This window comes from Lepisma saccharinum, chromosome 5 (genome assembly GCF_977018435.1).
Source record: "Lepisma saccharinum chromosome 5, izLepSacc3.1, whole genome shotgun sequence".
NCBI classification, from domain to species: Eukaryota; Metazoa; Arthropoda; class Insecta; order Zygentoma; family Lepismatidae; genus Lepisma; species Lepisma saccharinum.
In genome coordinates, this window is record NC_139233.1 from 3,836,587 (window position 1) to 3,855,628 (window position 19,042).

Sequence of the window (19,042 nt, forward strand, 5' to 3'; positions counted from 1 at the left end):
ATATATATTAATTTTTGGAATACAGTCTACGAAAGCCTTGAATCCAATACTGTCCGGTGAGTGTTTCCTTTTACCTTCTTTGATTATATATATATATATATATATATATATTAATTTTTGGAATACAGTCTACGAAAGCCTTGAATCCAACTAAGATAAAGCTACACATTTTGAAATGTTATCTAACATATCTAATATATTAATTACTAGATTGGATTAGAAGTTATTAATTGTTGCTCCGGAGTGGCCCTCCTAAAGAAGTCTCAACAGCATGCAATACATTCTAATATATGGCACTACCATAACGCTGCAATTTTAAAATTCAGCTTGCAACAGTGAAAAAATTTATAATGGCATTTTTATTATTCTGATTTAATGATTATATTGTGACTGTTCTGTATTACAGCATAAGTTCATTTTTAAATGTACAATTATAATTATGTATTTTAAAATTCAAATGTTAATGTTCAAATTGCTCTTCAATAATGTTTGTTTCCTATTTATGTTAAATTGTACAATGTTGGCAACATTGACTTTGCTATGGTAACAGAAATAACAGTTGTGGAGGTTTCTGATAAAAGTTTCCATCAAAAAGTGATTTGATAGAAGTTTCTATCAAAAAGTGATGTGCTGAGTTTTCATTCATAGAAATATTCAGGTAATTGCAAATTCAGGTATGTAATCAGCCCATAGACGTTTAGCTTCACTTTTGCAAATCCTAAAAAATATTCTTAAATTAACAGTACAAGCATAATTAATCATTGACAGCAACAGCACAATGTGATACAGGAAATGCATAGTGGTTCAGATTCCACTTTAAATTGTAGATTCAGTCCCGATTAGATGTGTGCATGAAGTAGACTTAAAACAAAGCTAAATTTCAGGGTAGCTACGATTTTTTGATTATGAAATTCCCTGACTTTTCCAGGTTTTCCAGACCAGAAATAATTTTTTCCAGACATGTTTGTTGTCATGATTTTTGCTTTTGAACCTCATGTTTTTCAATTAAATATGTAGGTACGTTAATTATTATGAATATGAATATACACAGTTATTAGCTGAAAATTTACCAAGTGATTAATTTAATGCTATTCAATGAAAAAATAAATAACTATTGTACTTCCCCATTTTCACTAAGTCATTACAATTAAGATGGTGTAAAAAAATCAATAAAAAAATGTGGCATATATATCAAAATTTACAATGTAACCTGTACACAACCTCAATTAGCCTATATCAATACAAATGAGAAACAACAGAAAATTAGGTCATGTACCTTTAAAGTAAAGGTAAAGTAAAAAAGTGCTCCCTGTGCTTAGCACCATGCCATTAAGGCATATAGGGAGAAGTGGGGGTAACGCCCCACATTTTCTTGATCTGGTCATGAGTGGGGGTGATGTGATCAGCATCATGCCCCTGACCGCCTTTACCCCCCAGGGTTTCCCCCAGGTACCCATGTTATTCGACGCTGCGTGGGCACCGGGGCCGCTTCCAAATGCAATAAGTTTAATGATTATATTTTTTAATTTATTGAAAATAGTACATATTATGGAAATTCAAAACTTGAATGGGGCCGGTGACCAACCATACACCTAAAAAAATATATATATATAGGGCCATACTTTGGAATCAAATATCTCCATTATTTGAGTTTTCCACATGCTGGAACCAATTTTATATTACGGAAAACATCGAAATCTGTCTTTTAAAAGGTAACAGTTCCGAATGTTCTATGATTTTTTTTTTCAAATTTTCCTATCAGGAAGACTATTATCATAAAATTTTGGCAATCATTGTGACACAAAATTGGAACCTTCCTTAAAAAAATGAGCACTATTTGGATTCGAAAAAAGTAATTTATGTTGAAAAAAATAATTCAAAATGACCTTACTCAATCATACACGCTTTCCACGGTATTCTCCAAGGTATTCTCAGGTTGACATCGTAAACTAGTGGGAATGAATGTAGAAATAAATCTGAACCTTAGTAGAGTGCATTCAGGGTCTTTATTTTAATTCTAAGACAACCAAACCTGACATTCCTAACCTAACCACAAAAGCAGAGGCCGTTCAGTGTATATTTGACCAAACGCGATTCCTTCCCTCTGCACTCAGAATGAACTCACCCAACCTAGGTCGGGCACGTTTGTCTAGTGAGTGAGCTGTGAAAGAGTGGTTGTGTTTTCTCGCTGGGCCAAAAATCCCGCCCAAAACTGAGCTGCTTTTGGGACGAGTGCATTGTATAACTTTCCAAGTGTTTGCGTTTTCTCGCTTGGCCGAAAATGCTGCCAAAACAGTCGCTTTTGGGAAGGTTATGTTGTAGCCCTTTATGACGCAAAGTTCAGTGTGTCAATGATCAGGAAGTAGTGTAAGAGCAAGGATTGTGATGTTAGTTTGACTTTATTCAAGAATGGGATTGGCAAGTATAAGGATTGCATGGCCCCAGCGTTCGGTTCTCCAACAAAGGGACGAGAACACGGCCATGAACACAAGCCACCACCAGTATGCAGGTGCAAGGTGAGGTTAACGGTTTCCAAAGATATATTTAGATGATTCCCCATCTGTCTTTGTGTCGGTGGATTCTCTTGCATGGCCATTCTGCGTAGTTTCGCCTACATACTGGTGGTGGCTTGTGTGCACGGCCATGTTCTCGTCCCCTTTGTTGGAGAACCGAACGCTGGGGCCATGCAATCCTTATACTTGCCAATCCCATTCTTGAATAAAGTCAAACTAACGTCCCAATTCTTGCTCTTACACTACTTCCTGATCATTGACACACTGAACTTTGCGTCATAAAGGGCTACAACATAACCTTCCCAAAAGAGACTGTTTTGGCAGCATTTTCGGCCAAGCTAGAAAACGCAAACACTTGGAAAGTTATACAACGCACTCCTCCCAAAAACAGCTCAGTTTTGGGCGGGATTTTTGGCCCAGTGAGAAAACACAACCACTCTTTCACAGCTCACACACTACACTGACAAACGTGCCCGACCAAAGTTGGGTGAGTTCATTCTGAGTGCAGAGGGAAGGAATCGCGTTTGGTCAAATATACGCTGAACAGCCTCTGTATTCACAAAATCTTAAGTAATCGCTAAAACTCTGCAGTATGTGTTAACAGACATCGAAATCGCACCATGTAAAAGTTGCACTTGTATCATAATGAAATCGTAATAAAACAAAAGGAACTTGGTCTCATTTTCACCACTTCTCAACATAATTTCATTCTACACGCAAACAATATGTAAAATTACTATCAGCATGAAACCAACATTCCTAACCTAACAACGATGTGTGACCAGCATACGTTTAATTCGCCTATTTCGCACCAGTTTTTTTAAAAAATAAATTCGTTCTACATTTACAAAACACGTGCATATTCGAATAATGACGTCACTGATACTGCATAAAATCACTAATTTGTCGGGTGTAACACATCTCTGCAATGCAAAAACTACGACAACGAGCAAATGAACTGGTTGATCAGGTTGCTTCTGAACGGGTCGCAAACGAAGGAATAAAATTCACAGAACGGGTTCTTGGGGGGAACGAAGTAGTGAGTCCCTTTGTTTTTACTCGGCGTCCGCACCCATCCAGTGTGACGTCAACCACAAGCAGTTACGTGAAATTCTGCTCTTCAAGCTTTATTGCAGATGCAAAACCAATGAACTGTCCGAACACCAACCTGCTCCGCTTTACGTATCAAAAGAGAACGGGTTCCGAACGGGTGTGTTCTTGAAGAAAGAAAATTTCCTCACCATACACAAAGCTAAAGCAACATTTTTTCCGCAAAAAAATCTGAGGATGGCTGGTGCGTAGGTTTCGTCTTGAGTAATTTGTTCTCTAAGGAAAAATCTCACGCCTCTCTAAATTCCGGTCTTGAACAGGTTCACAAGAATGAGTCGCAAAATGAACTAATACAAGAACCTAGATCCGAGAGTGAATAAATATAGAATTGAAATGCAAGGAACCATAATTTTGTACGTAATAGACTAGAAGTCATAATGACGAGTGGAACAAGTTTCTGAACTGAATCTTTCTGTGGGACTGGAATCACAAGAACCGAATTTGAAAGTGGAAATGAACTGTTCATTCATTTTATAACTGGTTCTCCTGCAGCTCCAAAATGCACGTAAATTCCAGAAAATATGCAAAATTCCCTGACTATTCTCTGACCAACCAAATTCCCTGACTTTTCCCTGTTTTCCAGGTTTTCCAGTCACGTAGCAACCCTGAATTTGTTTATAATTGAAAAATTGTCACCTAACTTGGAAGACCCAAAATGCAATAGCTACAACAGAAGAGAACATTGCATGAATGCTTGCAAATTGTTTAAACAAAGCATGTGTGCACATGCTCACACATTTAACATTGACCATAATTCACCCTTGGTAAGGGAAAAGGTGAGGATGCAAGCAATAACTTTCCCCTTCTCCTCCGTACATACACCTCTTGTTTCATGTACCTATTCTGAAGATGACTGGTGATCTTTACTTTTTTTGTTAAATGCAGATTCATCTTGTGAAATTGTTATTACTTCTTTTCCTACCTGGAAAAGTAATACTCTAGTTGTGTGGAGAGCATCTGCTTCAGCTGATCCAGTGGAATCGCACTGTCCGCCCCCGAAGCTGGATCAGCTGTCGTGCCAGGGACAGCCGGCCCTCCAGCTGGGGAACTGGACTGAGAGTAACTGCCAACAGATTCCACTACACCATTTAGCGAGCTGGAAAAAAGAGAAAGAAAAATATTAAAATCCACATGTCCATTCACGTACGGTGACAAAAGAATAGAGAGGTTACAATTATTAACAGATAAAGTGTTAGTGTTTTCACTAAAGGCTGAGTTAATACCACTTTGGACTGATAAGACTTCATCTTTAGCGATGCTTGAATTTACAATTCATACCTCAGAATAATTATGAATGTTAATATACTATAACTATACTATAGCATAAAATTTCCACACTACAAATTCACCTTCACTTAAGTACTCGTGATTTTTTTATCCAACAGTTCTGTCACAACATTGCTACTTTTTACTGTCCTTTTATATGACACTAATCATATTTTGTTGTATAGCGATTTCTTACTTCAAGTAATTTGACTCATTTTTTGTCATTTTAGTCAAGGTATCGCATTTTGTAAGTTAAGCATGTAATGCTTTCATGCACCTTAAAACAAAAATATACAATCACAAATTTCCCTACAAAAAGTAACATTAACATTCCCCTTCCATTGTTGCCATAGGAAGTTTTCAGGCCAAAAATGACAAGAGACATGACAGAATAGGCAGTTTGTACAAAAGCATTCATTGTTCATGTGTAACAAACAGACCGAGGCAACACTATGCATGGCAACCAAGCAACTAGCAACATGTGCAGCTCATTTTGTCTGGTACAAAAGTTCATTTATTTCTGAAGGTGTGTGAAATTCTTGCACTTGAGAACCAACATGTCACAACTTACTTAGTCAACAACACCTGTGTACAGGAAACAGGTCAACCTGCTTGATTTAGGATGAGTCAATGCTTGTTTAATGAGAAATAAGGAAAGCGATGTTGCCAAGGGTTAAGTGCACGAAAATTACATATGTGTATATATCAAATCACAAACCCTGACACCTTCTGTAAACAAAACCACCTGCATGCAGAAAGCATTGCAAACTCATAGAAGTAAAATAATCCACACGAAAATCCAGCGTTGTTACAGGATTCATTACGTAAGGTAAAACAATGGCAAATTTGTAGTATGGGATACGCTGCCGCAAATGACGTCCCACTTTAAACCCACTGCTCTTTCTTTTTTTACTTATTGCTTCACCTTTATGGTTAACTCTTTGCACCAGTAATCATTTCCCATAAATTTGGCTTCTTTTTTTTAATATATTTTACTTGCATTTTTTAGACAAAATGATATAACATGGTAATGTATATTTCTAAGGATGATATAGATAGGAGTCTATTTGAAATTTGTTTGTACATTTTATGTAAATTGTATCTTATGTAAATAAAATATATAATGGGCATAAACAGCCATATGCATTGCTGTAAGTCCAATAAATATATTGATGATGATGACAAAGAAAGTTCGTAAATTTATTGCGGTTGGAAACTTTGACAAGCATCCTAATAACAATTTTTGTTTTGCCAAATATAGTGCACTTCGTAAAATAACTTGGTGACATGGCAAGGCAAGATAAGTGTGAACATTTTGTACTAATATGCATTGCAACTTTCAATGAGCTTAGAGATTTGTGTACATAATGATATTTTATAACATTGGTTATTTTCTAAAAATAATCATGTGAACAGCAAGGAAGTAGTGCAACTTAATAATATTGCCTGACTTAGCCTTAGAAAAATAACATGCCGAGTTCTATGCGTGAGGGAAAGTCTCCGTGTTCTCCGAGCTTGTTTTCAAAACACCAGCAAGGACAGCCTTTGAAAAGGGGTGAGAAACAGATTCTACTCAATATTTATGCAACGTTCTGTCAGTAGTATCCTGAGAAACCAGTAAATGAAGTGGTTAAGTTGGTATCCCAGTGCAGTGGTGTGTCAGTGTCTGCAGTTTTAAGGGTTATGAAAGAGAGAATGACCGGGAAAGTAACAATGTATGCGGCTGCATATTCGTCTGATGTTTTGAGAACCGGTTCTCACATTCAGAGGCTCTTATATAAAATGAATAGGTGCGGCGAACTATGAGTGTAACAGCAGATGATTGCGGTCATGGATCAGCTGACGCGGAGTGATACATCGAATCGGTGAGACCGTTTGTTTACAGAAGGTCTCAGGGATGGTGATTTAGACCTTAGATGTGGTTGTGTGCAGGCCAATGCAGGGAATACTGCAGAATGTAGCTTGACAGGAAGTTTGACTTGACCAATGTCAACTATGTCATTCAGAAAAAAGTACGTGCCTGGCCAACATTTAAATCTTCCAGCTTCACTTATGCTTACCATCCTTAGCTTTTTTTCTGAGAAATATTGAACAAAAAGCGATATTTGACATCAACATTAAAAATATTACATAATCCAACATGAAGAAACCGAACATACAAAGGCTGTCGCAGAGAAGGATTTTTTCCTGGCTTGGCAACACTGCCCATGGTTTCGGCACTAGTCACGTCGTGTAGGATGACTCATTCTGTTTCCGTAGCAAGTTCACATGTTGCGAAACCACGTTAGTGAGCAGCTGTGTTGATTTACGTGGAACGTGTTTCGTTTAGCCTTCCAGGTTTTTGTGTATAACATTGCTTTTTGCGATGAGTATTCAAGATGAACAGCGACATGCCATAAAAGTTTGTTGGCGTTTAGGGAAAAGTGCTGCAGAAACATATGCAATGTTTCAACAGGCATATGCTGATCAAGACAGACTGACACTCTGTACCAGCACGTAGCAAAAAAGAGGCCTTGAAGAACTCCTTCATATTGCACCACGATAACGCATGCCCGCATACCGCTCGGGCTTTTCAGGATTACATGACGAAGAGAAAAATAGAAATTTTCCCGCATACAGCATACAGCCCAGACCTTGCACCCTTCGATTTTTGGCTATTTCCACTTTTAAAGGCCACTTTACGTGGTTGTCATTTCATGACGAACAAAGACGTGATCACCACAGCGCAAGTTCTCTTCAGTTCGCTACCTGACGACGAATTTTCAAAGACATCACAAAGTGGCAGGAGCGTATGGACGCTTGCTTAGCTGTCAATGGTGCCTATTTTGAAAAAGATGTACGTTTACTCGATATGGCTGATTCTGAATAAAAAAATTGTGGTTTCTAATTTTTTTTTGTTTCATTTTAATGATTCTTGGAGGGGTCCATGTACATGCTAGTCTTAACTGCTACGCAGTCACGACTTTTTGATCTATTGCGCTCATTTTGGTCTCGATTGGCAGCTAATGAACCAAATTTTCACCCTAGTACATTTGCTAGCCAATGGAGGTCGCTGTTTTCCTATACAGAATTTTGTCTTACCTTCTCTGTGACAGCCTTTGTACATGATGGATATATTGACTCAACACTGGTGCTTTCCTTTTTTGGAAAATTGACCAATTCACTACCCACATTGTACATTGGAGCAAAATTATTGTCCATGTTCAAATTAATGTTCATGTAAATAACATGGACGTCAAAAAATATGAACACAACATGATTTTGCACAATTCCGACACTCAATTAACTATGAATGTGTTAATCAAGCTTTAACTTGTGCTTTAGCAATTGTATGTTGTACCAAAGGAATTGTCCATGTTCAAATTAATGTCCAGGAAAAACTTGGAAAAATATTTAATCACGATGCTGCTTCAAATACACAGATAACCACTGAAAAGTCATTTAGAGGGTGTTTGGAACAAATTTAGAGGGAAACATCTCAAATAGGTTTATGTAAAACAATAAAAGTAGTAAATTGTGCACCACCGCAGAACAGAGACCACCACCTAAGTTGAAAGGTTTTCTTGTTCATTTTATGTTGGCTAAAATACAGTAGTTTTTGGTTAATAACTTCAGTTGAATGCACCCTACCATAAGCAAACATTAATTTATTTATAATGGCTAGCTTTTCCTCCCTAGCTTTGTTTTGTGAGACTACTAGCTGAGACCACGGACAGATTTGCCACACGGCAAGCTTATGCTCTAGCCTATGGGTCGCACAAAAATGAGAAGCTGAAACTGCAGAAGTGACAAAGATCATTCATCAACTATTAACATTCCTTATGTGGAAGTGAAGTACAGGGTGTCTACTAAATGTCCGTTTTTAAATTCCAAGTTTTTTCAAGGTTTGTCCAGGTCTATATTTTTTTTAAACAAAGAAAAGTTGTTATTGTTAATAACCCCTGCGAGAAGGCCAGTTGAGAAAAAATTGCAGTAACTAACAAAAGCAAGCTGAGTTCTCACCTTCATCTGCCGTGTAATTCATATCCCTTGGTAGTAGTATATATTTACATTTTGTTTACTACAAAAGTTTTAAAAATTATTAATTTAAATTCTAAGCAAATGTTAATTTATATAATTACATGTTACTGCATATTCTTCTTGGATGGGGAATGGCCAGTTACTTTATTTTTACAAAATTTACTCATACAAATTTATTCATAAATTATACTCATACAAAATGTACTTGCGCTTGTACAATAATTCTGTAAGTAACAAAAACAATGTGTTCTGATTCAAGTTCTTCGAGTACAACATTTTCTAGTATAACTTTCTTCCTTTTTTTGACATTTAAAAATATTACCAGCAGCTATAAATGAAAACATATGTTCTCATACATGTTCATACACTGTGTAAGGCAAATACAAATAACAAATTGCAGAACAAAACCTAATTCCTTGAGTACAACATGAAAGCATATGTTCTCAAGGGCTGTAGAGGGGCAGTTTAAGGTCATACCCAGGACCAAGCTTTCACAGACTTTCTCAAAATTAACGAAGAAATCCCTTGAATCGCAGCATCCTCCCCCCCCCCAAATGCAAGTGGAGGCCGTGACAGACTCTGCTCAGGTATCCCAGTGGTCGCCGTCCACGTACTCACAAAACATAAGCCCGTAAGTGAAGTGGACATATGTAGTGAAAATGGTAACTTTGAGAAAAATCAGGGTTTCTGGTTAAATTCCAGGCTATCCAGGTACAAAAGTAGATTCCAGGCTAATTCCAGGTTAGTAGACACCCTGAAGTACCATGATAACAAAACTGTTAATAATATGGGCCCCAATTTTAGAGCCCCCCCAACATCATGTGCATGCATGTGCGTTTCGTAACTGCTGTCACAATTATTAAAGCTACCCCATCCGATGGATAATTCAATGCTTTAGAATGGGCTAAAACCATGTGACTACTTTCATTGGACTTAATCTTGCAGGTGACGTCACATTAATATGGTCCATACCTTCAGAACACACCTTCCCGGTAAGCCATGCCATATTCCATAAAATCAATGATTGTTGCTTTACACTGCCTTATATTGGACCAAAATAAGATCTTTGGCAGAATTTTACTGTAGCCAAAATCAAATAAGAACTATTACTATTGGCAAATCAAAATTCTATTTCTTCCGAACAATTTACTCACAGTTTCATGTAGAAATTTGGAGTTAAATCTACTGTGCTCCCAACTTTTACATGGAAATACAAGTAAGTTGTTGAATATATTCTTAAAGATACCCACCACCGATATACCGCATTTCTTCAAATCTAAGGCACACCCCTTTTTTAAAGTTTTGGATGTTGAAAATTTAGGTGCATGCACCTTGGGATTCAGCAGTATCTTGAATTCGAGTATATATGCATAAAGATACCACGGCATTAGAGAACAGAATTGCGAGACAATTTCAATACAATTTTTTCTCGATGTTTAACCCTTACTTCGCCGCCGTAACACATATGTTACAAAAAAGTATGTCCCTTGTAGCCGCTGTAACACATATGTTACAAACAGCTTTAGATACAATTATCGAGGGTTTGCCACACTTATATTTGTATATTGAGGTTGAAACACTGACAGTTCGTTCGGGAACATAATTTGCAATCGTGTTTCGAAAATTCCAAATCCCCCCACCCCCTCCTTTCTCGGAATATGTCACGTGTTTGGGCTCACCCAAACACGTGTTCGCTCTTCAGTTGACAGACACAATAAATGCTTGGTATTTACGATGCTGTACTGATAAGGCACACATTCTAGACCTGGTGATCGAGCTGAAGTAGTGGTGGGGTGGGGGGTAGGGCAAGGAGAGAGGGGATTGGATGAGGTTTGGCAGTGTCAGCTTTCTGTCGCCTCTATGTTAGAAATGCAATGAAGCTTGACGATAGCCAGAGGCCAAAAGAATGAGTCTAAAGCGTGTGTCTATTCACAAGTATAGACAAAAGAAAGGATTGCAAAGGCTCCCTCCCTCCTCTGTTAGGACTAACAAAGGCCTCACCATAAACACTTCGTATCATATAACATCTCATCGATTTCCCTAACGCACAAACGTTTCCTTCCGGACATATTTCCACAAAGAGCCGTGTCAAAAGGGAGAAATAGATTCACAGTAGCTACACAAGATGCAAGTGCGAACGAAAAAAGCAAAAGTTCGGGTTTTCTCCCCAAAGTAGCTGGAGAAGAGGGGGCAAACTCCAAATTTTTATGATTTTTTCATTGAAATTCGGGGGATGCAGCCCCCGCCCGTAACCCCCCGCGTTTGGGGCATCCAAATTTTACATGGTTGCATGCACTGATGTTCTGCCTGCAAAACAAAAGTTATCCGAAGTAGATTGGTCCCATAGTGTCAGTTATAACAATTTTATGAATAATATGCAAATTGGCTAAAATTCGCTAGAGTATTACGTTTTGCCTTATTATTCAAATTGTATTGCACCCACGAACATGAATCAAGTTTCATTCTGTTGCGGAAGGTCCATTCTTTGAAAAAAAAGCAAAAGTTTCGGTTTTCTCCCCAAAATAGCTGGAGAAGAGGGGCAAACTCCATATTTTTATGATTTTTTTCATTGAAATTGGGGGGATGCAGCCCTGGCCCATAAGCCCCCGCCGGTTGGGGTATCCAAATTTTACATGGTTGCATGCACTGATGTTCTGCCTGCAAAACAAAAGTTATCCGAAGTAGATTGGTCCCATAGTGTCAGTTATAACAATTTTATGAATAATATGCAAATTGGCTAAAATTCGCTAGAGTTTTACGTTTTGCCTTATTATTCAAATTGTATTTCACCCACGAACATGAATCAAGTTTCATTCTGTTGCGGAAGGTCCATTCTTTGAAAAAAAAAAAGCAAAAGTTCCGGTTTTCTCCCCAAAGTAGCTGGAGAAGAGGGGGCAAACTCCACATTTTTATTTATTTTTTCATTGAAATTGGGGGGATGCAGCCCTTGCTCAAGTCTCCTGAGGGAAGCGTAACAACTCTAACAACTTTTCTGCTGAGATTTCAGCCTGTGTATAGAACTGGTGGCCACCCACCATCATTAGGAAAATGGGGAGCTGCAAGCGAGTAGCATAACCTGGTAATACTAGTAAACAACTAGAGGTTTGTTGTACTGACCACACGTCACCTGAAACTGGTTGGATGATCATCTCCCTCCTCAGGTGGGAGTGAGGTCGACAGTTGGTAAGTTGGTACTGGCTGTTAAACCATGGTTATTATATTATTATTGGTCTAATAAAGAACCGGTATTACTTCTATGCACCTTAAATTGGAAGTGATTTTATTTTTATCAAAAGCTGAAGCAATATTTAAGGCATGCCATACATTCAAAATATGGTATTTAGATACAACATAATTTTGTGTTTCACAAATGAAAGCAACATCTGATATTTCACGATTGTAAAATACCATTTTGTGGATGGCTTCACTGCTTTACCTTCATTAGAATGTAAGGATAATTTCAACAGCCATTATCTGTGATATGTGAATATGTATTTTAAGATGGTACAGCAATTCTACTGGAATCTAATTTTCTAATGTCAGGCAGCAGTGAAGAACGAACTACTATACACACATCCAATTCATTTACCTACTTATTACAAGTAAGAGACATCCAAACATGTACTCTCAAAAAATACATTATTCATTACTTGAAATAAATTTCTTCCCACTGACAAGAAAGGAATGTACATGTTCAGTTTTACGTGCATATATACTTAACATGCACATACAGGTTTGAACATAACTTCATTTTGCACAATTCCGACACTCGCTTAACCACAAAACAGTTCAAGAAGCTTTAATTTGTGCTCTATTTGCAAGGACAAATGATGTACAAATGTTCCATCTTGTTTGATATCACACATCAATGTCTTTCCATTTTCATGGACAGATTACATGTTTTGAACAGCTCCTGCATTCTGCAACACACAAAATTGTAATTCACTACCACCATCTTACATTTTAACAGGGTAATAAGTTTTGTACTGAACTTTTTGGTTACTTAAAGTAACTTCCAATCTACTAGGTTACTTACAACGATACACATGGATGATTGGATGAAATATCCACACTGGAAGAACAGCATGATCATGAGCTGAACAGTCGAACACACTTGGCAATTGATGTGACTGGGGCAGGCACGGTTGGCTGTATAGCGCAAATGTGCAGTGAACCCCCAGTAATATACAGATGGGGGACAAAATAATACGAACACCTGTGAAAAAGTATGCCACATATCACACTGGCAGTACAGCAGCACCACCTGGCACTGAAGTCTGCCACCTAGTGGCCGTGAAGGGGAAGGTATTAGTCTGTCAACAGCAGTCATTGGTGGTGCATTCGTCTATCGTATGCTCTCAAGAGACACTGCAATGTCAGACCTGACAAGAGTTCCAAATAGGCATGATTGTTGGAGCACGTTCAGCTAGAGCCACGGTGACGGAAACAGCAAACCGTGTAGGGTGTGCAAGGAGAACAGTATCAGCCGTTATGAGAGCGTACACAACACAAGGTAAGATGGCGTCTTCAAAGCACAACAGTGGACGAAAGACGAAGCTTGCTGCTCGGGATAGGAGGGTGTTGAAGCACATAGTGGCCCGAAAGCACAAGCAATCGTTATTCGAGATAACATCTGAAATGAACAGGCATCACCAGGACCCCATTTCAATCAAAACTGTCAAAAGGAAACTCCATGCTGCAAACATTCATGGCTGAGTGGCAATTCGTAAGCCGTTGGTGACATCACGTAATGCTGTCAAGCAGCGCCAATGGTGCAGAGCTTGTCCCCACAGCAGTGGCAAGAGTCAACTGGTCTGATGAAACAACATTCACGTTATTTCAGACCACCGGGCACGTTTATGTGTGAAGAACGCCCCGAGATGCGTTTCATCCTGACTGCCTCTTGCCAACTGTGAAGCATGGAGGTGGGTCCATTATGGTATGGGGTGCGATATCTTGGCAAGGTGTGGGACCACTTGTTTTTCTGCATGGGAAGATCAACGCCAATCGCTATCGGAGCATTCTGGGGGATCATCTCCATCCTTTTGTCCAGACTTTATTTCCTGGGGGCCGACCGCTTTTTCAAGACGACAACGCTCCTATCCACACTGCTGGGTCTGTCCAAACATGGTTCGAAGAACATGACGATGAAGTAGGACATCTTGAATGTCCCCCACAGTATTCTGACTTGAACATTATAGAACATTTATGGGAATATTTGGAGTCCAAACTGCATGCTCGAAGTCCGCCTCCAGCCACACTTTCGGAAATGGAGACTGCTCTGGAGGATGAATGGCTCCATATTCCCTTAAACATTGTGCATGACCTCTATGCGTCCATCCCATGTCGCATACAAAGTGTACTTTAGTTACGGGGTGGTCCAACCCCATATTAATAAAGATTTTATCTAATTTCACAGGTGTTCGTATTATTTTGTCCCCCATCTGTACAAAATAAACAATAACCGAGATGTTCATAAGCGTAGAGTGCCAAATTATCTTAGTGAGAAGGAGAAACCACGGGCCAGAGTCACTCAGCTCCCCTCCAGTTCAGTTTCGTGCAAAGTCTCCGCTGAACCTCCGCAAGGCAACCCCTACCATGCTAAAAGCATAGGATGGCTAGCAGAAGCTCGACGCGTACATATGGCGAAAATACATGTAGAACGATACTCTAGGAAGGTCGTCTTGTCAAAACTGACATGCGCAGTAGGTAGGATCACCAGCGAGCTGGAGTGAACCACACTCTTCTCTCTTCCAGTGTTGCACTGTGTGTTTCAATTTGAATTCATTTGGTATTCTCCTTGTATTATTTATATTTTACAAGACTTATTAGATTAATGAAGCGGGTGTAATATATATGCAGAGGTGACTCCAAACGAAAGCTGGAAGTAACGATGATGGGACAAATAAGATAAATATGATAGAAAACAACTTGCCTACACATTCGGAGATTTCTTCTTTAAGATGGAAACACTTCAGGTGGAAGGAGCCGAAAAGTCAAAAATAGGGCGAGAGGTCGCTTATCGGACAAGACTTAAACAACCTTTTGGTCTTCTTACGTCAGACAATGCTTTCGTTGACATGTTAGGCTTTTTAGGTTTAGTTGTCTTAGAATATATACACTGCACTTTTCGGGACTTTACAGTGCTTGACCAAAAATGTAGTATTTACTATTTATTCAAGCCTAACCTAACAATGACGTCATTTCGCACTGATGTCAGAAGATGACCAAAAAGTTGTTTGGGTTATATTCTAGCGTGAGAGGGTGTTTGAGGGGACGCGCGCATTTGACTTTGTTACGTGTCATTGTCTCCATACTTGTTAGTTTGTTTTGAAGTGCGTGGCTGGTGATTGAAATATATTTGCCATGGTGATACGTTGAGTGGAGGGAGGTGGATTGTGTATTGGAAGGAGTGTAGTTGTTGCTGTGTGAGAAGTTAACATATTGCATAGAATAGAATAGAATCGCTTTGATTTAGCGATATGCTTTCGAATAGTTATATAAGAATTATCTTGTAATCAAGGGGTCTTGGGTTCGATTACTGATACATACCCATTTTAGCAGGCAGAGATTCGTATTTTTAACTGAAGGTTCAGGATCCAGTTCCAATAATATAGTCTATTTGCCAGTGGTGGGACCAGAAAAGAGTTGGCAAGAGTGGAAGAGGCAAAATTGAGGCGAGAATACTTTCTGAATTCTGAGATACCTCTAAATACAATACCATACGAAAATCTTAACTTAAAATGATCACCCCCTACACACACACTCCTTGGTGCTATCACTGTTATCTGAACATAAAGCAAATTAAGTTTGTCAGTAAACTGCCCTTAATACACAAAATAAACATATACCTTCTAATAGAACATTTATGTTGTTACCAGAATATTAAGTTTATTCCTGTATAAAGGTGTCCATTTTTGCTTCTCAAATGTTTACAGTAGAATTAACCAATTTTCTGTGCATTGCATAACTCTCAGGATAATTCTGACTTCAGAAAGTGTCGCATCAGTAAATATACTAAATTTAGTGTTGAAAAGTCTATTTTGCATTATTTTGTGACAAACAGTTTGGGAAAATGCACCTCACACCTTCCAGAAACATGAAAAATTAAAATTACAATGTGTCATTTCTAGGGGCATGCATATTTAGTTTTTGACGAAAAAACGAAATTTGAAAAAACACATTGTAGTGTTAATTTTTCATGTTTTTGAAAGGTGTGAGGTGCATTTTGTGACCATATTTTGTCACGAAATAATGGAAATGAACTGCAAAAAACGAAATTAACTCTTAAACACGAAATTCAGGGTTTATTCACCGACGCGACACCTTCAGAGGTCTGAATTATCCTGAGAGTTATGCAATTCCCGGAAAATTGATTAATTCTGCTGTTAATATTGGAGAAGCAAAAATAAACTCCTTTACACAGAAATAAACTTAATACTCTGATAACTACATAAATGTGCTATTAGAAGTGAAATGTTAATTCTGTGGAATAAGTGTAGTTTTTAAATCAAATTTAGGATTATTTTCACAATTTTAAAACCAATATGTCTTTTTATATACCACTTTTTATCAATTTTTTCACCGCTATAACACCGATATTTTATTTTATTTACCGCTTTTGAACCTGAAATTAACCGAGTTTTTGTACCGAAATTTTGCCTTTTTATTTACCAAAAATATGTGCCTCTAGTCATTTCACATTTCGTGCTTTCGCCAAGAACAAAATATGCATGCCCCTACTTATTACACAAAATTAACATTTCACTTCTAATAGCACATTTATATAGTTATCAGCTTATTAAGTTTATTCCCGTGTAAAGTCATCCATTTTTTTTTGCTTCTCAAATATTTGCAGCAGAACCAATCAATTTTCCATGTATTGCACAGCTTGCAGGATAATTCAGACCTCAGAAAATGTCACATCGATAAATAAACCATAAACTTCGTATTTAGGATTTAATTTTTCATTTTGCATCATTTTGTGACAAAACAATGTACCAAAATGCATATCGTATCAATCCCTAAGATTGTATGTTTATTTTATTAAGTCTCTCTGAACGCTTCATGTTGACCAGGGCATTCACTTGTTTTTCTCAGCTGTCTCAAGCCTCTTAGGCATGTTTACAATGCATTGTGTTGTGCCATGCAAACCTCCTGAGCATTCAGGAAACAGGTAACACTTCTGGTTTTGGTGTCAGTGGTTTGCATGGTAGCAATTATGATAATCACACGATTCGGCGATTCGGCATCGAGGAAGAGCTCGATGGCCAGGGAATATAGAGGTGAGACAAGCTGGGAGGTGACTGACTTTGGAGATTGAGTGGAGAGAGTGAAGGTGGTCAGCAAGTCAGTAGGTGAGGAGTACTACAACGCTCTGGTCGACAAATAGGAGAGAAGCTTACAGAGGACTTCGCTATTTTCATTCAGCTAAAGACTTCAGTTAGACAGGTAATTATCCTACACCCAGCCATGATACAGGTTCAATGGTTCACAAAACACAACGAGTGTCCATTGTCTTTTCAGTAGTTTAATTCCTTTGTGTAATTGTACCTTTCGCATGCCAAGCAATAACTCGTCATGTCAATGACGAGTGGTCTCATCAAGAGGATGAATGATGAGTAGTTTACATCACCCCATCAATTAACTGGTTAACCTTCTAGGTGCTTTTAAGATCACACGAACTTTAAGGTTCGTTACGTGGTGGAGATTTGGGCTTCTCATCCATTTTTTCGGAAATGCGATGAGAAAAGAGTTTGTTAGTCAGTTTTAAATTCAACCCCACCCCAAATTTTGTTACTTGGTTTTAAAATTCAAACCCACCCTAAAATTTTGCTCATTTGTTTAGTTTTTTTGGTATAGCCTTGCCAAAATTAATTTTGAAAATACATAGGGCTTAAAGCTTTTTGCATTTATGGGGGGAGAAGAATTTACTTGTGCCAGAAAATGTCACATCGATAAATAAACCATAAACTTCGTATTTAGGATTTAATTTTTCATTTTGCATCATTTTGTGACAAAACAATGTACCAAAATGCATATTGCACCTTTAAAAGAACATGAAAAATTAACACCACAATGTGTTACTTCACATTTCGTGTTATCGTCAAAAACGTAATATGCATGCCTCTAGCTATTATTTTGGCCCATTTTATGTGGAATACTTGGTATCTTGTATGTACCGAAGTCAAACAAATCCCAATTCTGCAATATAATTAATAAAGTTTTCTAAAATAAGAAAAGGAAAACAGCATTCAAGTTTAGAAATAAAAGGAACTCAATCAGGAACTCTATGAAAATAAAATATGACCCTTTAAACTCAATGAACACTATCCCCTGTTAATACACTGTAAAGTATGAAGAAATTAAGGCCAACCTGTAGTCCGCACTTGTTGAAGCTGCTGTAGCAAGGGAATCAGGGGTGGAAGAGTACACCACCCCTGATGGGAGCTTCCCAATGTCCCCATTCATGTACACGTAACCTGAAAAGAAATGGAAGTAGTGTAAATAAGCAACTCAACACATGAACACCTGTAATATCAGACCTTTGTCAAATATTGGTCTGTACAAATTATAAAGCAATATTAAATTTCATTACTATCTTATTCAACAAAAAGTATGCAATTGCTGAATATATAAAATGCACTGCACTATACTGAATATCAGATGCATACCACACACTTAATTATCACATTTATCTGAAAACCTTACTCTAGAATATCCTGAATATGTGTAGTAAATTTTTCGTTTCACTTTGAGACTGTAGACAAAAAAAAATTCCCTACACCTCCCTTGGCAAGATGGCTAGCATAGCATGTTAAAATGCCAGGGAGCAATGGTTTGAACTTTGGTATGGATGGGCTGGTTTTCCTCAGTCTTTATACAAGATTACCCTTGGCGGAAGATTACCAACAAAGTAATATTTGAACTAATATGCTCAGAGGGGCAAGATATGATTTATAAGAATATAAAATCCATTAAGTTTATACCTTCAGTATACTACAACTACATGTTTACCCTTATTCTGAGGCATGACTAATGCACTTTTCACATGAAACTTAACAAATGAAGGCACATTTCAAACATTGAGAAAAATAATGTAAAAACTAGAGCTGATAATCATAAAAATAACA

The 19,042-nt window shown here is 37.9% G+C and overlaps 1 protein-coding gene across 8 annotated transcripts in view; it reads right to left on the reverse strand.

Annotated features, from left to right (window-relative positions):
• The window catches only part of Larp4B (La-related protein 4B), a 226,881-nt gene that overhangs the window by 77,696 nt on the left and 130,143 nt on the right, over positions 1 to 19,042 (reverse strand). For all 8 annotated transcript variants that reach the window (XM_083121999.1, XM_083122004.1, XM_083122001.1 and 5 more), the window contains 2 exons: positions 18,286 to 18,391; positions 4,546 to 4,719 (listed from right to left, as the gene is read on the reverse strand). In XM_083121999.1, the coding sequence (XP_082978125.1) occupies positions 4,546 to 4,719; positions 18,286 to 18,391 (280 nt within the window). The remainder of the gene's footprint in view (positions 1 to 4,545; positions 4,720 to 18,285; positions 18,392 to 19,042) is intronic.